This window comes from Esox lucius, chromosome 12 (assembly GCF_011004845.1).
Source record: "Esox lucius isolate fEsoLuc1 chromosome 12, fEsoLuc1.pri, whole genome shotgun sequence".
In the NCBI taxonomy this organism is placed as follows: domain Eukaryota; kingdom Metazoa; phylum Chordata; class Actinopteri; order Esociformes; family Esocidae; genus Esox; species Esox lucius.
The window spans coordinates 8,010,354-8,035,803 of record NC_047580.1 but is presented as its reverse complement, the minus strand read 5'-3'; the positions used below and the strand labels follow the sequence as shown (position 1 = coordinate 8,035,803).

At 39.9% G+C, this 25,450-nt stretch overlaps 1 protein-coding gene across 4 annotated transcripts in view; it reads left to right on the top strand.

Moving 5' to 3' along the window:
* Positions 1-25,450, top strand: part of LOC105029144 (IQ motif and SEC7 domain-containing protein 1) — a 174,811-nt gene that overhangs the window by 26,988 nt on the left and 122,373 nt on the right. For all 4 annotated transcript variants that reach the window (XM_020051665.2, XM_013132417.3, XM_013132419.3 and 1 more), the window contains exon 2: positions 15,965-15,994. In XM_020051665.2, coding sequence (XP_019907224.2) covers positions 15,965-15,994 — 30 coding nt within the window. The remainder of the gene's footprint in view (positions 1-15,964; positions 15,995-25,450) is intronic.

Here is a 25,450-nt window from a genome sequence, read left to right as displayed (position 1 = left end):
AAACCTTACAATAACCTGGTTGCAGAAGTGTGCACACCCTCTCATAACTGGGGATGTGGCTGTGTTCAGAATTAACCAATCACATTCAAACTCATGTTAAATACAAGTCATTACACACCTGCCATCATTTAAAGTGACGTTAATTAATCACAAATAAAGTTCAGCTGTTCTAGTTGGAATTTCACGACATTTTCTTAGTTGCATCTCAGAGCAACAGCCATGGTCTGCAGAGAGCTTCCAAAGCATCAGAGGAATCTCATTGTTGAAAGATATCAGTCAGGAGAAGGGTACAAAAGAATTTCCAAAGCATTAGATATACCATTGAACACAGTAAAGACAGTCATCATCAGGTGGAGAAAAATGGCACAACCGAGACATTACCAAGAACTGGACGTCCCTCCAAAATGTATGAAAAGACGAGAAGAAAACTGGTCAGGGAGGCTTCCAAGAGGTCTACAGCAACATTAAAGGAACTGCAGGAATTTCTGGCAAGTACTGGCTGTATGCTATATGTGACAACAATCTCCCGTATTCTTCATATGAATGGGCTATGAGCTAGGGTGGCAAGATGGAAGCCTTTTCTTACAAAGAAAACCATCCAAGCCCAGCTGAAATTTGCTGAAAACCCCAAAAGCAGGTGCGGAAATGTGTTATGGTCTGATGAAACCAAAGTTGAACTTTTTGGCCATACTTCCAAAAGGTATGTTTGGTGCAAAAACAACACTGAACATCACCCAAAGTACACCATACCCACAGTGAAGTATGGTGTTGGCAGCATCATGCTTTGGGGCTGTTTTTTTTTTAAGGGTGTGTAGACTTATGCAACCAGGTTATTGTGAGTTTTTTATTTTTCCCCATCAAAGATTTCAGTTTGTTTTTCAATTGAATTGTTCACGTTATAGGTCATATTAAAGGTGGAAAATATTCTGACATGATTTATCTTTGTCTCAGACCTTTTATATCCACTGTATACTGCATGCACAGTTATTAGGCAAGTGAGTATTCTGATCTTCTCATTTCTTTTGACATTTTCCAACGGCAAACCATATAAACTTGAATGCTTATTGGATTGAATCATTTTAAGGTGATCTGTGTTTGTGTAATGTGGGAGGGTGTGGCGAAAGGGAGTAACACCTTATATCAAGATGTGCATAATTGTCAGGCAGCTTCATTACCTTAAGTAAAATGGGCCTAAAAAGAGATTTAACTGACACTGAAAAGTTGTGAAATGCCTTTCAGACGGATGCAACACTCTAGAAATAACTAAACTATTGAGGCAGGACCACTAGACAATCAACATCTTGTTGTGAATAGTCAACTGGGTAAAAAAAAATATGGAGAAAAAAAGGAACCCATTATCCTCCAGTACCACCATATTCCAGAACTGCAACCTGCCTGGAGTGTCCAGAAGTATAAGGTGTCAGAGACATGGCCTTGGCGAAGAAGGCTGAAAAACGACCACCACTGAATAAGATTCAAGTGTGAAGATTAGCCAAAGAAATACCTGAAGACAGACTTTTCAAAGGTTTTATGGACAAATGAAATGAGTGGCTCTTGATGGACCAGACGGACAGCCCATGGCCGGATCAGTAATGGACACGGCACCAATTCAAAGTCAGGTGCCAGCAAGGTGGAGGAGGGGTACTGGTATGGGTTGCTATAATTAAAGATAAGATTGTTGGGCCTTTTCAGGTGGAAGATGGATGAAAACTTCAAACCTACTGCCAGTTTCTGGAAGATACTTTCTTCTAGCAGTGGTAAAGGAAGAAGTGCTCAGCATTCAAGAAAGCCATTATCTTTAAGCAGGACAATGCTCCATCACATGCATCCAAGTACTCCACTGCCTGGCTAGCCAACAAGAGCCTCAAAGATGCCCGAATAATGACCTGGCACCCTTCCTCACCTTACTTAAATACTATTGAGAAAGTGTGGGCCCTTCTCAAACTTGAGATTTACAGTGAGGGAAGACAATACACCTCTTTGAATTGCATTTGGGAGGCTGTGGTTGCTGCTTCAGTAAAAGTTGATCGTGAACAGATCAAGAAACCGACAGACTCCATGGATGGAAGTCTCGGTATTGAAAAGAAGGGGGGCTGTATAGGTCACTGAATATGTCCAGAAATGTTATTTAATTGTCATTTTGTTACTTATTTGTTGCACTCACTCAAAAAAATTTGAATAAACAAGTGAGTTGGATAAATGATTTTGTAATTTAGTTGCCTAATAATTGTGCACACTAATAGTTGGCTAATAATTGTGCACACTTGTATATTCCCCTGAGAAAAACAAAACTAACTTTTCCTTTGTTGAACACTCAGGTTTGAAGTTAAATAACATTTTGGATTGACTGAGAACGTTGTGTTTGTTCAAATTTATCCTGAGGTAAATCCTGAAGAGTGCCAAACTTTTTTTATAGATTGCAATTATTGCATTTGTTTTATTGGCTCCTCTTTTCCACACACTCTCTCGCTCCTGCAATTGCTTGGTTCATACACATAGCCCGCCTGGTCCCTGTCACTCAAATCAGAAGGTAGTACACACAGTTGCTCCACGCTGGGCCTGTTTCTCATAATGTGCATTCAACAGATTTATCCAAAACATGAAGATGCTGCAATTTTTTTTCTTGCTATAAATCCCCCCCCCTAAAAAAATTGTGTTATAGCAGTTAACTAGGTAGCATGATTTAGTCTTTCCAAATTATACACTTGTTAGTTTAGCCAGAGCATTTCTTCAAGTCATTCACAGAAATAAACTCATTCCCAGTAATCTAATATGAATTCACAGACAATCGTGATAATGCTTTAAATTATTTAGGAAACTAGTGAAATTTAGACTTTTATTAAAACAAGAAAAAGCTGAGTTGATGTAATTGTTAATGCAATATTGCCTACTTTAAATAATTGTACTGCCATAATATTATTACTTAATATTGCTGAATAGACTTTGGTAAATGTAATCCATGCTCTCTAAAAGAATGTCATGAATCAAAATAATTGAATGCTTCTACTTAGGAAACTGCAATTTCCTATAAAGATCCGGGAAATATTAACACTGCAACATTTCCAAATGAAATAACTTTGACCGGTTATAAGAAATTAAAAAGCTATGAAAACGACCCAACTTGTTTCTGATGAAATATTAGCCACATGTAGTATTTTACCTGAATAAAATATGAATCGTTCAGCTTAAATTACCCTGATAAGAATAGCACTTTTAACAACTAACTCCATAACTATGCATTGCATTCTCTCAGCATGGCATTGCAATCAGATTTTTCTACAAATCTAATGGTTCAAGCTGTTTTGTTTGGTGCAAGTGAACATAGTGCCTGACTCAGGTTTTGATTTATTTTACAGTATAGTATGTCAGTAGAAGACAAATATTGCTGTTTGATATTTTTTTGGGCCCATACAAACCTATTGAATTGGAAACTTTTCCATTAAGCAAATATTTCATGGCACAGAAAAATGTAATATGCTTTAGAAGCAAGTCAGATCTGTTGTTGCTCAGTTGGTAGTGTGGCACATGCACCACAAGAGTTGGGGGTCCAATTCCCACGGACAGTGTGTATATGATGAAATGACTTAGTTACTCTGGGTAAGAGTGTCTGCTAAACTAAAATTTTATATTAAGGATTAACATAGACTTGATATTGGCAATATTTAATAAAAATTCCACTGCTTTCACCAATGAACCATTGTAAAAAGGGCTGTCATAGTTATTGTCTGCGTGGATTCATTTAAAATATTTAATGCAGTTGTCTTGTTGTGTTTCACACTTTTTGGAGCCTCAGAACCATCCATTGCGCCAATACAACTTCACCTTCTTTTGCTTATTTGTCAACCCATAACTGATGCATGCCACTGTGAGAGGTCTAGCACTGCAGTACAGCTGTCCCATAGATAACACATAGCAAACAAGCTAGCCAAATATCTGTGTTGCCGCCAGCAAAAGGTAATGTTGCTCTATTTTGCGTTGCTAGAATGGACTGGGTTCAATCATGACTTTCATCAAAAACAGTCTTATACATTTCCTTGAAAGTTATATACCTGAAAGTCATTTTGGTGGTTTATTTTAGGGATAGTAACGTTTTCATCCATCAGCTTGTTAGCATTCTTTATATATATATATATACAGCTTTCCCAAATTGCATGAGGATGTATAGAGGAGCTGTACCTAGTGATGGCCATTCGAGGTTTCATTAGCGTTATTTTAGCAGCAGGATATTATGCTGGCAGCACTCAGATTTTCTTTATCACAATAAAAGCCATCATTGAAATGTATAAGGCAATATAGTTAACAGTCTAGTCTGTGAAAAAGTACAGACAAGAATAACATTGGGACGGACATTAAAAATTCATTGTACAGACTAGATTAACTTTATTAACATATTTCAATGATGGCTTTTATTTGGAAACAAATCTGCGTTAGCACTGCTAGCATAATATCCTGCTGCTAGAAGAACGGTAATGAAGCCTCAAATGGCCATCACTAGCTGTAGCTGTTATAGCCATGACAGAAGGTTGTTAGTCTAAATAAATGATAATAATAAAAATCTGAATTATTATATTTTCCTTACAATTAAGCACTATGTCTTTAAAAGGAACCCTGACTATTAAGATACATAGGACTAAATATACTACAATTGCTCTCTCCTACAAAAAACATAGTTAGAAATACATAAAATATTTTCGTTATTTAAAAATCCTCACATTGTATTACAGAATTTGAACTACGAAGGCAGCCATTATTTTTTACGTGCGAAATTCTGGGTCGATGACATGTAATGGTTGTGTTCAGATTGAGAGGTGTGCTAATGGCGCTAAGTTTAACTGTAGCAACAGCCGAAAAGTGAATATAATGCCACATTGTGCAGCGTTTGGTAGTAATTTCCAGTCCAATGGCAACAAGGAGAGTGATGTAAGCCTCCACTGCTTTCCTCACGAGAAGAAAATAAGAAAACAGTGGGAAGTTGCTTGTGGACGAGTACTACTCCCTAAAGACCCACGGCTGTGTTCACGGCACTTCAGCCCTGATGCATTTGAGGCATTTAGTCGGCTAAAAGAGCTCACCGGTGCTGCTGGTTACAAGCGAAGACTAAAACCAAATGCCGTGCTGTCAATTTCCCCCCACAAGGAGCCTAAACGTCCGCGCACAGCGAGTGAAAGACGCTATGCTTTTACTCACTTCATGTGCTGATACACGGAGTATCTGTAAATATAATCAAAGCATCTTGTTTTAGCGTTTTACTGTATATTCTCATTAAGCAGTGACGGCGGTAATGATTAGGACATTATTTATACCGACAATAAGAGTCTGATCTTAGCCTACCCTGGACAGCTGCTGACAAAGAGTGGAGCTCTTTACAGCAAACGCTCTCGTTCTCGCTTGGCATTGGCAAACAGTTGCCGCACAGACACCAACGGTTTTGCCCCAATCTCGCTTCCTCAACTCTCTGATAGTCTTCATTTTCATCATGTAACTCTTTAGTAGGCCTACCATCTTCCGCGTTATTCTCCAGATTTAAGCCTACTCGGGTTCAAACTGAAAAGGCCGAACGGCAGACGTGTTCATCTCGCTGTTACTGTGGGCCTACGGTCCAAATTTAGCTGGTACGTTGGGAAAACACTAGACGCAGTGCAGCTAGTACAACCTTTACACGTCACTACATAGAATGCAAAAAAACCAAAACATTTGGAGTGTTTGTACCATCTTTTGTATATCTGACGCCCACCTTATCTTATTAGGCCAACATGTCCTACTAGTCGGGGTTCCTTTTTTAACAAAATGCAATGTTCTTAAACAGGAATGTGATTTTATGGCTACATTGGAGCACATTTAAAAATTGCTATCATTGTGTTTTACTACAGAAGATTATGCAATTAACTGTGATTATTTTAAGTTTGAGAGAACACATTTTTAAGATCTTTTCACAGTCAATTTTTGAGTAAAATGTGGATCAGAGAGCTTTTGTGGATGTGCAGCAGAACATAAAGACATCGTACAAATATGAGTAAATGGAGCAAAGCAGGAAGGCTTGATTTTTGCAGTCGTGTCCAGTTGCGCTTACTGATGCAGAAAGGCTGATTGATAAAGGCTAAAGTCAGCAGTTTGAGCCCTGTGGTGGGGTGTTGTCCTGGGCTGGTCTGTCTTTCCTTTCCTTGGATCTCCACCAGGAAGTAGACTGTCCTTCCGGAGTTCAAACTGTCTCCAGGCAGTCTCACCTTGGACCTAGTCAGAACAGAGGACAGGAAGTGGTGAAGAAGTCTGAGAGGGTGAGATAGTCAGGGAGAAAAAACAGAGAATGAGAAAATGACAGCTGTGATAGGAAGGTGAGATCCGGTTTCCAGGAAGCAGCTGGATTGAAATCATTGAGATTTGGGCTCTCTATAAAGGGCAATATGTGCCCCACCAATCAGAGAGCATGTAAAGATCTTCCTGTAGAATGATACCTTCAATGGGATCTGGCACTTCATACATTATTGAAAGGGGAATGCAGCTGTTGTGTGAGGCCTAAAATGGGGAAGGAAAGAGTGTTAATATAATTCTGCTGGAAAGTACCTTTTTGTTAGCTCAACATACACCTACAACCATTCCGGTGATGAATTCCTGTCATTAGGCTGGTATAAAAAGTTTCTGATTCACTGCATGTGTAAAGATGAATTACGCTTTTTTTGTATGAATTGGAAGTATTTTTTATTTGGTGTGTTATAATGGCTGTAGTTAAAGTACTTTTGGCACTGGCGATTTTGTAGCAGTGACATGCAGTAGCACGTATTGCATTCAAATCAGAGTGGTAATTGGATATTTTGAAGTTCACTCTTGTAAAGAGTACATTATAAAAATGTGTTCTGGATTGCATTTTGTCTCATAAATCCAGTATTTAAAAGGAACATTTGTGTTAGGTGCATGCAGTTTACCACTGTCCATCTTGTTAAGTCTGTAACATTTACACCTTTCCCCTTCAACCAGAAAGTTGTATAATGTATAATGTAATTTAATTTGAATATAAATTAATGGATGTGGTTGTAACATATAATACAAAGTACTCCACTAGTCATTGGTTCTCCAATACGTTTGTTGTTCTTTTCAGTCTTTCTTTAGTTTTGTTATTTTGTAAGGCTTTTCTGTAGCCTTCCCTGTAAAGACAGGGGTAGGCAACTAGCGCCTTTTGTTAGATCAAACAGATAATCTATTTCAGCGAGTCGACAGTCAAGACATCCTGCTTCTTATCATTGGGGTTGCAGCTATTGATTTTTTTGATAATCAGTAATTCTATGCTTAAATGCCTGATTTTTCAATTAATCAAGAGCCAAGACAATGTCTCACTGTCTAAGTGGTGTTGCTTTTTACATACCAAAATATAAACAACATGTGAAGTCTTGGTCCAATGTTTCATAAGCTGAAATCAAATATCTAAGACATTTTAATCCCTGACAAATCTTAATCAGTTGACAGATTTACTTTTATAAACCGTAGCTTTGTGACGTTTTAGGAATTGTTGCATATTCCATTTATATTTTCTTGTATATTCGGAACAAAGTAAAGAAAAACATAAGTCTGAGCAAATCCTTTTTTTTTTTTAAGCACAAGCCTAATGCTATGATACTTTCTATGGTACAATACAATGTTCACTGGTACAATATAAAAATACACTGTTTTTCCTTTATAAGAGTATTACGCATCAATGAATTCATGCCGCCGTTACACAACCAGCCTGATAGCAATGACCATTTCACATTGTTAGCAGTGATTTAGTATGTGACTTGATCACTTCTTCTGTGGGAATAAACGTTTAATTCATAAAAATAACGTAATACATAACAAACTTGAATTAGGCAATTGAGCAGCACTGTGGTCCCAAGCATCTAGTTAACCTATCTACTCGTAACTTCTTTGAACGTACTTTGTCCAAACACAAACATCAACAAACGTGATATTACACATTAGGGCTATTTAGAGAATGTTTTGTGGGGAGAACATCATCTCAATCTATATATATATATTTTTTTTAAATCAGACCAGCAGAGTCTCAGGAAGTAAAGCAGGGTCTGCCTTTCCATATAGCTGCGAGAGCAAGAGATTTATATGGAATTATCAGCATCATAGTGAATCACTGTGACATAAAATACAAGTGATTGTGTAACGACTGCATTAGAAAACCATGTACACATTACGTTAAGTGAAGTGTATGATTTGTTATTTGAAATGTATATGCCGGTATGCTTTTGTTTTAAGTGCTAAAGCAAAGTGGATCTGGCCATGACGGAAGCATGTTCTAAGTATATATTGCAACATATGGTTATTGTTGATTTGGTCTTTCAAAAGATATGGGTCACTCTGCAGGTTGCTGATGCCTGACCTGACTCAGTTATGTTTCAGGTGATGCGTGTGAGATTGTTGGGTTTACATAGAGTTGCAAAACATATGTAGGCTAATATGGGCAACATACAAGTGACTAATCGCTGGCCAAAAAGTCAACTGATTTTACTACCCGAATAATCGTTGCAGCCCCACTTGTTATACTGCTTGCTGAACCAGGAGGTATTCACTTGTGCATATGAGCTTAGAAAATAGCGCAGCCAGCCAACAACCACAATTGAGCTTGCGGGTGTCTTACCTTCCACAAGGAGTTGCTAGAGCTCGTTGAGACACGGCAGCTTTGTTAGGTCATGGATGGTGCTGAGCCAGGTTGCTTCACCCTCTGTTGGAACCTGGGTACTGTCGTATGCAAGGCACCAACTAAGACCAATTCACCCCTAGGGGGACACCATTATAATAATTATAAAACATATATTGCAAACTGACCACAACAAGCCCAAAGTGAGATTATATTTGAAAATATAAATTTCCTACCTCGATCACATTGACACACTTATTTCTGTGAATATTCGGGAGCAATGTTTCCTAAATTAAATACATTGTAGAATAAATGGTGATTTTAATCTGTCTTGACAAGAACCATAAAAAACTAAATATTTCGTTTTGTATCTGTCCCTAAAAACTTCTGGGGAATATAAGAACTTGCGGTGCCGACCTCTCGGCCTTAGCATTAAATGCCCTGTCTCTGTGGGAATGGAGCTGTCCAAGGTTCTGGCCACTCAAACAGCTTCCATCTGTCTGAAGAGAAAGAAAGAGAGCCTCTGTCTGCTCTCCGCCCTGAGCCTGTCAGACAGGAATGAGGGCTCAAGGAAATGGCATTTCTCATTCACAGAGGTATTTAAGGTCACGGTTGAATGGGAGCTCTTGTCTAGTGAGGGATTGTCTTCGTGCATGTCATGCCGCACTGGTACAGGGTTAGTATGAACACTAATCAATATTACAATAATTGGGAATGCATTGGATGGGTACTGAGCTCCGTGTGTCAATGACTCTCCTATTGACCCACTGTTACTGCTCTGCTCTGCCCAGCTTCACCGGGCTCTGCGGTGAATGTGATGGGAACCCTAATGAGTTCACTGGAGCACCTGGTCATTGGTTAGTTTAGTAGTCTTTATTTGGGTTGTAGTAGACCAGGGCTATTCGGTTATATCATTCCAGATTCCAAAATGGTTTGTTACTGGAGGGCCAGGCATTTTCTACGTAGGATTACTCTTCCTGAAAGTAGTATAAAAACATTGTCTACCACAATTAGAATCTTACAAAACACATTGTTGCTGAGAGAATTCCGCAATCTTTAGCAAACATTTGACTCATTTGGCATGGCTACAGAATTGTTCACAGACAAGTTTAGTCCATCCACAGAAACTTAGAAAAAAAATGATTTAACTCATTTGTACTCAAGTTAATCCCTGTCAAATTCATATATCTTGTATGTTAGGCCTATATACAGTAGCTTCATTTTAGTTTTCTTTAAACACTCAATATGTGCGTGGCATGTGGAACAGCATCACATTGTTGAATGTTCATTATAATTGAAATCTTTTTTTATTTTGTATCCATTGGAAATATTTTACTGTGTATATAAGTGTAGGGAAATGGAGCATTTTGTTTGGGCTCCGAGAGAGGGAAAAAGAGACAACATGAAAGAGAATGTCAATCATGTCAATAACTCTTTTATCCCTTCCACGTTGTGCCAAACGAAGCCCATTCAAGTCATTGCACATGTCATGAAAAACAACCTCCTTTACAACTTTTACATAAAGCCTTTCAGCAGTAAGACCTAATTTTGAGCACTCTTTCCTGGTCTAGCTGTGTGTTGTTTTGTGGAGACTGTTACACCACCAGTTGCTTGCGCACATAGTCTACTCTCTTGACACTGCCGCCTTGCATATTCACGGAACATAATTTTTTCTCTGTGTAGATCACCTTATTGCAAAAAGCAATGGGCAAGGCCATTGGTGGCTGCACGTTTGGGCCTGGATGGGCCTTGGCCCAAACAATTTACACATTGGCCCTCCTAGATATTTGTAAGGATCTGGATGGAAACTATATCCCGTTGTGTTGTCCTTCTGTAGTTGATGAAACATGTAATTGCGAGAATGATCCAGTATATCATTTGCTTATTATCTCTGGTTTCACAACTCCTCTCTTAGAGAAAAATAAATGGTTACACTTATCAAGCAATGAATTCAGCCTCTAAGTGCTCCCCACACCTTTTTCAGGTGCGTCTTATCAATCATTACAGAGCCATCTTGAGAGATTTTTATTTAATGGCTCTGCAATCAACGATGGATTTTGTTATTTTACTGTTGCTTTGAAACGGTACATAACCAATCATAGTGATTGACCAATCATAGACTCGCTATATTCATATTTGTATTCACCTACAGTAGCCAATATGTTAGAAAAGCTCCATTTTCTTAGTTATAGCCAATTTAGCAACGAATTACCAAGCATTTTCCCTCATGAATCGAGCTACTTGTGACAATAACCTGATCATAGAGAAAATGTCAAAACGCACAAGACTATTTCAATTTGTAAAAAGAGCATGCATTGAGCAAACCATCGCCAGTCCTCTCCCGAGCTCCACCTGAGAGAACAGCCTCAGGGGACAGTGCAGGTGTCCCCACACAATTTGCTCGAGGTTCTTATTACCCTTCCAGTGACTACATGCACTGTTGCAGGACTATTCTATAGCGTCAACCATATAATGACAGCTGGTAGGAGGTCCACGGTCACAGGGCCTCTGAACTCACTGTGTATGTTGATATTTGACATTCCGTCCTTACATACAGCTTAAATTATGATGAGATTATAGACATTGTTAAAACAAAACCTTGCCGCCTTCTCCTACTTTAGTAGCAATTAGTTGGACTAGCACATTTGAGTTTGGAGCAGATATGTTCTCTTATTTTAGTAGTAGCCTATCAATTATCTACATATTCACGATCTCTGAAACTGGACTCTGGACTTCCTAACCAACATACCCCAGTCTGTCAGGTTAGACAACTTCACCTCATCCACCCTGATCCTGAACATTGGTGTACCACAAGGCTGTTTGCTGAGCCCACTCTTGTACTCCCTCTTCACCCACAACTGCAATCCTGTTCACAGTTCAAATACCATCGTCAAGTTTACAGACGACATCACAGTGGTAGGCCTAATTAGTGACAGTGACGAGTCAGCCTACAGGGAGGAGGTCACTCGCCTTGTGGCATGGTGCACTGACAACAACCTGGCCCTCAACGCAAAGAAAACCAAGGAGATCATTGTGGATTACATGAATTATGAAAGCTGCAGCCACACCCCAGTCATCATCGATGGTACTGAGGTGGCGCATGTGCCCAGTTTGAAATTCCTGGGTGTCCACATCTCCGAGGACTTTTCCTGGTCCCTCAACACCTCTGCCCTGGTCAAAAAGATGCAGCAGGAGGCTGAAGAAGGCCTGTTTGTCTTCTAAGATCCTTGTGAACTCCTACCGCTGCACAATCGAGAGCATTCTGACAAACTGCGCCACAGTGTGGTTTAGCAGCTGTTCCATAGCCGGCCAGAAGGCCCTGCAACGGGTGGCGAAAACCTCCCAGCACAACATTGGTGCCCAGCTTCCTGCCATTGCAGACCTCCAGCTCAAGCAGTGTCTGCTCAGGGCACGCGGGATCATCAGGGACCCTTCACACCCATGCCACCAACTGTTTGCCCTCCTTCCATCAGGCAGGTGGTACAGGTCTCTTCGGTCCCACACCAGCAGGCTCAGGAACAGTTTCTTCCCATCCACTGTAACCCTGCTGAACTCTGTGACCCAGGGAACTCTCTGAACTTTGTAACCCAACACTGACCACACCCCCCGCCTCTTAGGTCCTTGTTGCACTACTCCCTTGTACATCTCTGACACCACCTTGCAAGTCTGATAATGGAAGTTTGGAACATACATTACATCTAATACTTGTAAAGTTTCTGCTGTCCTCTATTTGCCTTAATTGCACAAAGTATTGCCATTGGCACTGCATTTGCCTTTATTGCCAATCTGCACATTCCACTTGTAATAAACATATTCTTTATACTTGAAAGTACTTGTACATCTGCCCTCTATTTGCACTTCTGGTTAGATGCTAACTGCATTTCGTTGGACTGTACTGTTCAATGACAAAGTTGAATCTAATCTAGTCTGCTGACAATGGTCAACACTTCCCATTTTAAAATTCAAAGTTTATTTTATCAAGTGCATCGACTAACACAGCATCATTCTGAACAATTAAATTCTTGTGACATGGCACACATCTACACAGTAAGAATTAAGAAATATATAGACTTAAAATATAGCAAGAAATATACTTAATGTAAACTAGCTGCAATTTTAAAGTGAGTTTTATTTTTTTTTATGAAAAATGTAATTTAGTTTATTTTCTACATGGCATTATGATTCATGTTATAATTGCCATTTGCCTACATAATACCCACATACTGTGTAAACCATTAAGAGAATTGAGTGAATGTACTTTTTTTTTTTACCTGTGGCATAATAAAATATTTGTTTGAAGTGAACATTAAAACTGTTTTAAATCAGTTTTAATTTTGTTTATTAATGGCATAGTGTTTTAAAACCATGTGTGTTCAATGCTGCCTATTGCCATCACTTAATACTTTGAGCCCTTAATTAGTTGCACTCAGAAAAGCAGGTCAATTATCAGTATAGCAATATTCTGATCGTAATAAATATTAGATTGATTTTGCAGCACTAGATGCATTTAATATGTATAGGTTTCTGTTATTGCGTGTCAGTGGTCCATGGGCCTTTTAGGTTTTGCTTTGTCTTTTTTTTTGCCCATCAGTGATTTTGTCCTGCCGGTATTCAAATCCTGGACTCCCCACTGAGCAATGCACTGCTGAGTTCAGCACCAAGAATGATCTGGTATATTTGGCAGTGCAGTCTTCTGTGAGAGATCCGAAAGACCCGCAGGTCGCCTCCCTTTTAGTAATTCTGCTTGGCTGTAACTGGTACATTCAGTGATATTGATTGACAGCAGTTAATGGGCTGGGCTACAGGAAAACATTTTTGGTCATTGGAGAATATTGAACAATGGCTCATTGTGGCACTAAACATCGGATTCTCGCAAGGATTTTGTTTTTTGGATGTTATTAGTCATGTTCTGAATTGATCTGTTCTGAATGGGTAAATGGGTCAGATTTAATCTGGAGACTGACAGTTGAATAGCCCTGTAGAACAGCCGACAAATATTCACCTATAATGTGATCATTGGTTCAAGCACCCCAATGTGAATGACCTAAACAGCGTGGGATAAAGATGCGCATCGGCAGGGAGGATTGGGGACTTAGCACTTGATTGTTTAAACTGCCAGCAGAAGTTTGTTCTAATTCAAATAGATTGTTAAAGTGATTAGTCTCCTGTTCATCTTAATGGGCAACAATGAAGTAGGAAACCAGGCACGCCATTTGCCAAGTCAGATAATCACATTTTTGTCTGTGACAGTTTCTCCTTCGCAGGATTTAAAGAAGTCCATGGCTGGTGATTAAAAAACATACACAGAGACCCGTATAGGCGTGTAAGTACTTATCTCCCTTTGTTGCTCAATCTGATATCTAGGGAGTGAAACAGATGCTGAGCTGTGAGAGGAGTCTGCTGTCTCTCTGTTTCCTTTGTACTCCGAGAAGAGAGAGAATTAGGTGATTAACGGGGAATTAAAAAGCGGGGAAACGTGTGAGAGCGAGTGAAACGGGGAAGTTGCCATGTGGAATAATAGACTGAGATGTATTCAGCAGACTAGAGTCTGAAACCCCAGAGAACGTCCAGAAGATTCTGTTGAAAATAACAACCAACATCTAAAGGTCTAAAGGACCACTTCCTCCCACTGAATTAGGAGAACCTCTCTTTCCTGATACTTCAGATGAGGTTTTCCTCCTGCATTTCAGTTTAAGACTAAACAACGTTTCTGTCTGTTCATAATAAGCGATGCCCGAGCTAGGAGTGGGATATTTTGCTCGAATTCCTTTCCCCCCTACTCTGTATGCCAAAAATGGCAAGGTGATGATGGTTCACGTGAATGTAGCTTGATAGCCTGTAGCTTTATTGGCACTGAGTGCTGTGTTCCGGAGAACAGGCGCGTGCTGAGTATTTTCCCGTAATGGTTAGAGAGTGCCATTTGTTATATTGTGTCCGTCCATAGTATGGAGCGCATGTGGATTCGCATGGGCGATCTTAAAGAGTGTGCTATAGCGAATGGACCCTGTTCTACGTGAGGCCAGAGAGCCATTAAGCTAATGACTATGATGCATTTGTTAGATGGCCGTGCATCCTGTTCTCTCAAATGCTCACTTTGACATTTCCTGTTCTAACTTTGAGTATGCGTCCAAACATAATCCTAACTCCATATTAATCCATTTTAAATTGAACCCATCTTTTAAGGGAGTACCATGAATGCGTCACATATCGTTGTTACTACATGGTTGAAATGAGGTATTCTGTCTAATAGCTTTGTCTTGTGTTCTCTGTACTCTCCCAGAAAATGTGGCGTTAATTTCCATCAAAACATGTGGCCACCCAAAGATGGGTCTCTGTCAGAATGATCATAGGGGAAAATACATATTTTCAGAGAAAGTATTTTGTAGTCAACCTTTTTTACCCAGTGGGTGAATATTCTGTCTGTGGAATGTGAACATGACTGCACTGTATTCTTTGCTACAGGCTAGTGTAGAGCAATAATGTCAGGGATTTCAATGTAATATCTTCAGTTTTTTCTTGCCTGTGGTATTGTTGCTTTGAAGAGCATGAAAATGACAGGAGCACAGCACAGCAGTGTTGTCTATTATTGTTAATGTCGCCGGAGTACTGTACATATATATAAATAAAGGGTTACATTTTATTTTGTCCAAATTTCCATCTGTAGATGTTCTAGATAGTTTTACTATCAACAAACTTTCAACAAACTGTTGGTTGATAAACAACTGCTTGCTTAGGTTAGGTTTAGTATAAGGGTAAGGGTTAAGATTAGCGATAGAATAAAGGTTAGGGTTAGGGTTAGCAGATAGTCATTAAACAATCTGTAGAGTACACTTTTGGGACTCTCATAATAAAGTGTTACCAAATATAGTGTGTGTGTATACATACACACAGCTCCGGAAGAAATTAAGAGACCACTGCACCTTTTTCTTTCCTTTCCAAAAGTTGAAAACAAATTGAACAGAAGCGTTCAATTTGCATTGGTCTCTTCATTTTAACCCTTCTGTTCCTCACTCAAAACCTTCCTTTTCGACTTTTTTGGAAAGGAAAGGAAAATGTGCCGTGGTCTCTTAATTTTTTCCGGAGCTGTATATTAAGTTGGCTTTTTGCTATTTATGCTACAGGTGATGCGTAGCAAAATGCTCATGCTCAACATTATTACAAGTCACTGATTGAAGAAACCAAGCCTGTTTGTCATTTATATTGTATTGCCTTATATAATCTTAGTAGTTTCAATTCCATTTCTGTCCATATTATCAACGTGCTAGTACTTAAATGTCACTCCTTTATGAATGAACTTACTATTTATTGCTAAATATACTAATCAGTGGCCTCTTTGTTTTTCAGATCTGAATGTGACAGCTCTAGAATGGTCAGGTATGTACGCTGTTAGTCCTGATGTAATGTATGCATTCAGTTAAGTGTGTTTCATGTCAATCACCATCCATCTGGCTCGCTCCTCTCTCTCCCACACTCTTTATCTAATACCCCATTATAACCTTGACCCCAAGCCTAAATAAAACAATGTATATCAGTGAGGACCGGTAAGATGTCCTCTCTAGTCATGATTTTCTATACTAGTGAGGACATTTGGACCAATCTGGATCATGGATTATTTTAACTTCCAATTAACACACGCATGATGGTTATGATGCACAATAATATTCTTAGATAAAACCTATATAATTATGTAAATACATCACAGAATAATTGATCATGAAAGGCCCCTCAGCCAGCCATTAACAATCGTAAACATATCTGTTGGCTGCATTGCCACTTTCTCTGTCAGACCAAATTTTATTAACTTTCATGGCATCAGCAAATGCACAGTCATTGGGAAATAATTGTCATATTTTCTTTTAAAATAAGTTTATTCTTTGGGTGTGTTTCTCATAGTAGAGGAGGAGCATGTGTCTCTACCTCCCCTGCTGTGCTGTAACCTCACATGGCTTATTCTGCAGCCATGTATTTTGGCGTCTTTCTGTCGCCAAATCTGTGGTCACGGAGCCTGTATTTGGTCATGATCTGTCTCTGTTTAGTATCTCTGACATAGTACAAATGGTCTTCTGTTTTTGTTTCATTTGTCACCTTTGTCAAGAGGTTTTCATTGCTGTAACAATTTGATTGATTTCTTTGTGTTCAGATAATAGGGTTGTTTAGTGTTTTTAACAGCTGACAGTAGTGACTCTTTTCAGGGTACAGCTTGCTTTCCGTGCTATGAACTGTAGGAATTATTTTTGGGCTTAATTAAATGAACATTAGAGGGAATCGTACAAGTTCTCCTCTCCACTGATTATTTGGTGCTTTTCTTTGAATGTTTAGCATAATTCTGCTGAATTCAGTATGCATGTAATCTGTTTCCAATGTTCCACTAGGTTTCCCTCTATTTTTTATTTTTCTCTCCCCTCTCGCTCTCACTTTCTTTCATTCTCTCCATTTCCCTTCATCTCTCTCTATCTCTTTCTGTCTCTCCTTTTCTCTCTCCCTCTCTTTTTCTCTCTGTTGCCTCTCCTTCTACTCTCCACCCACTCATGTTTCTGAGTAGGTTCTGGTTCTAGGTAACATATAAAGCCCACAGTTTCAACTTAGCAACCCTGTAATAACACTACTCTGGGAGGGAAATGAGTGGTTCTCCTGATGATGACGGTTTCAGCCGGACACTGATGAGGTCCTCAGGTGTTCACTAGTGGCCCTTACGGTGGGGCCAATGAGGGGTTGGAGTGTTGAGTGCGGGCCAATGAGGGGTTGGAGTGTTGAGTGCAGCCCAAGGTCACTCTCCGTTGCCTTGTCGTTTCCTCATATGGACCCTGTGGCAGCAGATTCATAGGGCTGTGTCTCAGTGAAGCCGTGAAGTGATTCCTAACTGAATAAGCACACATCAGTGACGGAACGTGACTCTGTTTGGAAAACATGACTGGTATGTCAAGTGGAAGTGCTATGCTTCCCAGTTCACAGGAGCCTATAGTTGTGGTCCACTGCCTTCTCCATACATTATAGATGTGCAGGAATTGATTGGATCTGCTTCTTTTAAGCAGATGGTGAAATAGACTCTTCCTCCTGACTGCCAAGTGCTGGAACCGTCAGGGTTCTGTGCAGAGGGATCACTCCAGTTGGACTGCGATCTTTCTCCGGGTCTATATTCGAAATTGCGGCCTATAGGGGCAACAATGAATTCTATTAGCATCAAGTCGCCTGCCACCGTCATAAGCGGACATGGCCAGTGGGTCAATGTTTGCTGCGCACTCCTGTTCCTGTGGGTGAGTTGCCCAGTGAAAGGCACCAGGTTTAGTTTTTTTTTGCCACTTTTTAAGAACCCAATAACACTTTTTCCTATTGTCAAGGTAATGACATGTCCCTGTTTGTTTAAGAGCTGTTTGTGATGTGTTAGAAGAAGAGAAATGCTTTTAGTCATGACATTATATAGGCTGCATTGGGGCCTAACAGAATTCGTGCCAAATCATTAGCGATAGCTTGTTTTGTGTTTTTCCCCTATACCAAACCTTTAGCCTTAACCATTTAGCTTAAAAGATGTGGCTTAATTTCCAAAGTTTCTATTTCACAATAGATGTTACAATTGGAAAAGTTGAAGATTGATTCTCTCCTTTTGATTAACACCACGTTTACAATTATTGCCAAATATTGTTTTTAATGTGAAAAAAGTTAATTAGAAATTAAAATTGTGTTTGTTGGATTGTGTTTGTTGGATTATTATCCACCAGCTTCAGTAAACGTTTGGTAGAACCACCATTCTCAATTATAGCTGCAAGTCTTTTTGGTTACATCTCAACCGGTATTACACTTCTGGTTCCTGTTTTTCCCAGTCGCTGCAGATGCGTCCCCATAAAATGCTGCTACATCCAGAATGCTTTACATAGTGGTGTTCTCTGTGCGATAAACTGTGAGCCACACAACTTGCATGTTGATCTCATCCAACCAGAGAACATTTTGCCACATCTTTGCTGTGTCTCCCTTGGGCCTTATGGCCAAGTCCAAACAGGATTATGTGAGACAGATGTTCACCATTGACTTTCTCTTTGACACTCTTCCATGTAATCCATATTTGTGGAGAACCGGGTAATAGTTGACTTTAGCCTATGGACAGTTTCTCCCATCCTGGCTGGACATACTTTTTCAGTTTTTTATAATAGATTGTACTGTACTGCTGTAGACTGTACTGCTGGGAATGTTCAAAGTCTTTACAAAATCTTTTCATAGTCCTTCCCTGTCTGGTGCTTTTCCGGGACTTTCTCCCAGACTTTTTTTTAAAACCTTTGTGGTCTGCATCGGGTGTTTGTTTATATGTTTCTCAGTCATCCTCTGGCAGTGACAGCACTTCTAAGAGGACAAATCTGAAGTGTGGTCGTATTTTGGGATTGACAAGAGTGCTGAGGGAAACTTAATCGAACATGGTCTCCCTGTCTGGAGAACATGCAAAAAGATTGCTTTGAAAAACACTTAATGTCTCAAGTCCTCGTGACCAGCACCCAATACCTTATTGCGAATGCAAGGTAATTTAAACCGGACAAAGTAAATATGCTGATATTTTTTTCTTTTAATCTCAAGTGAACATAGGTACATATAGTACATACAGGATGTTAGGCCAGGAGCAGCTTATTTTTTTATGAAGGAGAGAACGGATGTACAATCAGTGCTGTTCATTTGATTTGTTTGCATATTTATTAATGTTTTATTTCTATGTCAACACCTGCACATTGGATTTTTTTCATATGGTTGTATTGTTCTATTTTTTGTTGGTTTTCAATATAAAACCTGGTAAATGATTTCAGTCTGTGTATCAGTACTTTAACATTTCCAGCTCATTTTAACAGTACCGCGGTAATACTGATAACCATTATTATTTTGGTCACTATAACCTTGATATAACATTTTCATACCGTACGGTGTCTGGGCCAGTGACAAACTTTAGAAAATTCTTGGGGGCTGGGGGGTGAATACTTAAGCAATCAATGGTACTTTCACATCATACACAGACATTTATCCCACTGATTAAACGTGATTCCGCTGTGAGTTTGTGGTAACGTGTAGCTGTGAAAATGGAGCGGAACGCAGAGGATCTGGATGTGTTGTGGACTGTGGCTCTCTTCTCTCCTTGCATGTTATCTGTTGTCCTCCAATCTCTTGTGTTTTGTACTGGCTGTCCTCTTTTCTGAGGCGGTGGGGAAGGAGAAGGTCGGCGCACCAGGGCTGTCTGCCTGTCATTGTTTTTCTGTGTGTGTATATGAGAGAGATTGACTGTGTTTGTGTCTGTGTGCTCACCCGCTGAGCAACATTACCAGCATAGCCAGTCTACTAAAGATGCAGCGTGTCTGCCAGAGACTCAAACTGTGAAACACAAGAGACTAGGGCCTCTTCGATCAGCTATCAGGCTTCCTGGGATAACTGAGACTGGCCCATAACCCATCTAGCTAATTAAGCCTTTATCTTTACACACGGGTAGTTAAAATCCATGCTACAGCGGAAGCCTGTGGTTCCTCTGCATTTATTATGACACCGGGGGAAGTAATTTATTATACAACACTGCTACTAGTGTACACTCCCCGGAAAGGCATTCAAATACAGTGCCTTACAAAAGTATTCAAACCCCAGTTTTCTGATATTACTGAATTACCAATGGTACATTGACATTTTGTTCTCAGTATTATTTTATTTAAAAAATCTGACATTCAAAATCAACAATTGTATGGTGACTTTGGTTTTACATTGGAAAACAAGATGCGCATCCCCACAGCATAATGCTGCCACCACCATATTTCACTTTAGGGATAGTGTGGCTGTTGAGGCATGGGCAGTGTTAGGTCTGGATGGTGTGATGCAGCTTCCACTCTTGAATATTGATTCAGCTGTGCTCACTGGGATATCCAAAAACGTGGATATTATTTTGTACCCTTTCCCTAATCTATGCGTTTGTATCACATTTTTATCTCTAACTTCTGTAAAATGTTCTTTGGTCTTCATTTTCCTTCAGATTCACAGCTTTACCAATGATCCTTCAACAATGGGATTTTTATCAAGAAAATGTGACAGCAACTTTAGTGGCTGACAGGTGTAGGCCATTGGTAAGATGTCTTTCGTCTGTGTGAACTGGGAGCTTCCACAGCAAAGGCTTAATACTTTTATTTTCTTATTTTAATTATTTCCCCAAATAAATTTATCTCACCATACAGTAATTGATTTCGAGTGTCTGTTTGTAATATAAAATATCAAACATAATATAATGTCAGCGTACCATTTGTAATTCAGTAATATGAGAGAATCGGTCAGGGGTTTGAATACTTCGCAAGGCACTGTATGTCTGTAGTCTTTCAACATGAATATGTAATGTAATGTCAGGCTGAGGGAAATTGTTTCAACAACCACTAATGTAGTCTGCATTCTCGTTCGCAGGCCTACAGACTCACAGACCCTGGTGTTTCCTTTTGATATACAATACCAATGCTCAAGTCATCCAGGCTGTTCATATTCAAAAGCGTAAGATAGCTACTGTGACACTCCCTATACTGAAATGCATATTGCTTACAAGTTTCGCAGCTCCAATATGACCCAGACTGCTATTTAAAATCTAGTGTTGGCAGTACACTACATAGTTATCGAAGTCTCTCTATCATTAATAATGGAAAAGCCATTAAACTTAGCACAGGATGCTATAAATAAGCCACACTCCCGCAGGATTTGGCTTTGCTTGTGTGTTTTGAGGCATGGTCGCTGACACAGTGAGCGGACGCGTACCAGAACCCGGCCTGCACGCACGCACGCACGCAAGCGCGCGCACACACACAGTAGCTAATTAGGAATAACAACATGACTTTGGTTAATTGGCCTGCTCCACAGTAATCAGAATGGATGGCTTCATTCTGTTGTGATTAGGCTCCAGCAGGGTGACTGACTGGCTGCTGGTGTATAGAACGCCCCCAGAAGTGCCTCGCTGACCTGGTTTGGATTGGATTGTTCTCCACTGACTGGCTGGAGATATCGGGACGCTGCCGCCGTATTCCCTGATGCTGTGTGAAGCAGCACTCATTCAAAAGCCCTGACAAACAGGGACAATGGTCTGGAAAGCGTTGGAGCATTCACCAGATGTCCGACAGATACTCATTGCAGGACAAGGACTGGAGATCGATGAAAGCAATATGCGTCAGAATATGATACATATTTGAATAGCAGTTCGCAGTGTGCGGGTATGCTTTTGTTTTCCCCCCAAATGAGTTTCGTTACCCTATGAAACACAGAAAGCACAGGTAAATGCACATTAATGATTACCTTTCTGTACTGCCTCTGGTCAATGTTGTAATGAAAACGTTTGATCACACAGTGTCAGTTAAGATTCCAGTCAGACTAGCTATCTCTTGTTCTTAGTGGTTTCCTGAATGAGGTACCTCGTCTGACGTATGTTGTGCGGGCAATGTGGATTGACAGTGTGGGAATACCTGCCTGTGTTTGCCTTCCTGTGGAGGCTCAACTGAGGCGTTTTGCGACAAGAGGCTTGGCAGGATCAGTGGTTTTTCATTCCTCTGTCATTCTCAGCGGGGAGATGTGGAGACGGAAAGAGAGAGGGATTAGAAAAAGTCCCCGTTTTTCCATGAGGAGAGAGAACAAAGCACCGGCACTACTCCCTGGTGTTAGGTCAATTCCTGCTCATTGTGTTGTAACTTCAGTAGCAGCTGAAGCAACCACTGTCTGTAATACAGGAAAACTGGAACAAAGCATTGTTGTGTCACGTTTCATATATAGCGTAGCATGATAATATGAGAATTGTAGTTGGTGAATGTGCACTTACTCTACAGAATAGCACTTTTTATATTATTGTTAATGTGATAGGGCATGTAGTCCATCTTTGGATAGTTATTTCACCGGTTTGGAATGATATTTAAAGAGATACAATGTTGCTCCCTGGATGAATTTATCATACGTTTCAAACACTTGTTTTTGAACACAGGCGAAGGGAAAATAAGGGGAACTTTGACAACAACAAAACATTATTATCCCCATTATTCCCCAAATGAAATGAGATACAAACAGAAGTAACAAGATGGAATAATCATGACCAGTGACTCAAGAACAGAAAAGTAGGCCCTCCAACATAATGCCCAAAAGTATCACATTCATTGCAAAGTCTCAAAGAACGGAAGCTAAATCATGCTAAAGTGATGACGCAAAATCAATCAATGAATTCAGTGAGCTCCAGCACAGTAGGTGGCCTTGGTCATTTGCGAGACATAATGACATAATACCAATGGAAGAAGTGCAACATTTTGCCTTATTCTGCGCTGCCTGGCAACTGCTCCTTTTTCTAAGTACACTTAGCGATACTTTGAGGTAAGGCATTAGCTTAGCATATCTAGAAAAAACCTAAGTCACGACACAAAGGGGAGTTGCTTAAGAGGACTTAGGAAACTGGACCCCCCCCCCCCCCCGCACAAAATACACGTACCTTGACTTAAGGTTTAGATTTGAGTCGTGGTACGACAGCATGTGGAACTCTAGCTCAGGGCTTTAGCAACAGGGGGCAGGAAATAACCTTGACAGGGCAACCTGCTGTGACGCGAGACTTTTTAAGCAGAGCGCTTGACATCAGGCTCAGTCACATTGAGACGTCAGGAGCTGTCACTGGGCGCTGACTCTCTGGTCCCTGGGGATTGAAGGTGTCTACAGTACTCTGCTACCACCCCAGGTCACCTCTGGATTCATTAGTAGGGTTCTCCCGGGAAGCGTTTGAAACGTTTTCCCAATTGCACTCCGTTCAAATCCAACGAGGTTGTCCCCGGCGTCTCATGAGCGCGTGCAGTATCTCGGCGCCATGGAGAGCGATGGTACACTTTGATAACGGTTTGTAGATTACAGTGTTTGTCCTTGAGTTGAACTCCCTCCCTTCACTGTTTTAAACACACACACACACGCATTACTCTGTCAGAGTGACAATATACTGGACAAATAATGGAATGATTTTCCCGGTATTGTTTTCATGAAGTGCCTGAGCTCTGTGCTTTGTCAAAGGACCTCCACACATCAACACAGACAGTCTGCACCATCAGCCGTGGTGGTCAAGCAGAACGGAGGTTATTTATGATGATGGGCCATTAAGTTGTATAAGCCGGTGCTACCGGTTGGTAGGATAGTTCTCCTTAGCGTTTACCAGTGGGCTTGTGTAACACCCATTGCTAATTCGATTTGGACAAGTCTCTCTGTGCCGGCGTTTGGATTCTGCAGCTCTGTCTGAGACACTAATAGAGGACAGCACAGAAATGGAGTCAGGGTAATACATGGTTCACTGCTCCACAAACTAAAGGGATGGATCGAGACCGACGGACTGACAAAATAAGCATTTGTGAAATTAATTATGCGAAAATAGCAGTAAATGAAAACTCTTGATATAATTAAAAGCTGACACTACCCTTGGCTTGTGTGCAGAAATTACAAATTGAAAGAATGGGATTTAGGTGCATTCTGTGCTTTTTTTGTGAAGGTGTTTTCAACCAAGACATTAACTGATTATCTGCGGTAGAAAGCGACTATAATTCCTCACCACTATTCATCCTATAATTACTTTTCTCACAAAGCTGTGAATTTAAATAGTGGGAAAAAGGAATTGCCTATAACTTGACACGTCAAACCCACCAGTCAGGCTATTCTCCATGGAACCTTAGCGAAGAAATAGAGGCCAAATGTTAATTTGATTGATCAAACATCTTTCATAATAAATTCTGGGTATCATGTCCTGCTGTTCAGTGTGTCTAACAAATGGTCGTGGTTCACACCAGAAGTTCTATCGTATGTAAAAGGCTCCATGCTTAAAGGAGTAATCCACCCCAGAAACACAAATCATGAAACTGTAATTTGATGAAAGCCTATGTTCTATCAGCCGGTGAAATAAGAATTTTCAACTTGATTTAACTTCCTAACAGTCCGTCTGTGAAATCGAGAAATGGTGTAGCAATGGGTTTTAGCTTATGATGTAAATAGGGGATAACACACTATTACACTTCACAATGCTTTTATATAAGTAACATACCAAATCAGCCCATAAATAATGGGTACTTAGCCCTGTGAGATCCAGAGCCTGCTGCTTTTCTGTTCTACCTCATCATTAATGAATAAAAAAAACCGAGTGGAACTGATGGGCATACTTGTCTTGTTTTCTAACTTGTGATGTCATATGCTCCAGTCTACTGAATAAATTATTATTTTGGGGGCAGCCACGCTTCATGTAGCTTGCATGTGCCTCAATGACTGTGGTTAGTCCTGCTTTTCTGTACATCCTTTACTATATTTTTACAGTGAGTCTGTACTTTCTATACTATACAGCTATGGAAAAAAATTAAGAGAACACCGTAAAATTATCAGTTTCTCTGGTTTTACTATTCATATGTATGTGTTTGAGTAAAATGAACAGTATTGTTTTATTCTTTAAACTACCGACAACATTACTCCCAAATTCCAAATAAAAATATTGTAATTTAGAGTATTTATTTGTAGAAAACAACAACTGGTCAAAATAACCCAAAAAATATGCATTGTTTCCAGACCTCAAATAATGCAAAGAAAACAAATTCATATTAATTTTTCAAAAACTAAATAATAATGTTTTAACTTAGGAAGTGTTCAGAAATTAATATTTGGTGGAATAACCCTGATTTTTAATCACAGCTTTCATGTGTCTTGGCATGCTCTCCACCAGTCTGTCATATTGCTGTTGGGTGACTTTATGCCACTCCTGGCACAAAAATTAAAGTAGCTCCGTTTTGTTTGATGGGTTGTAACTCCATATTCCTCTTGATCAAATTCTAGAGGTTTTCAATGGGGTTCAGGTCTGGAGAT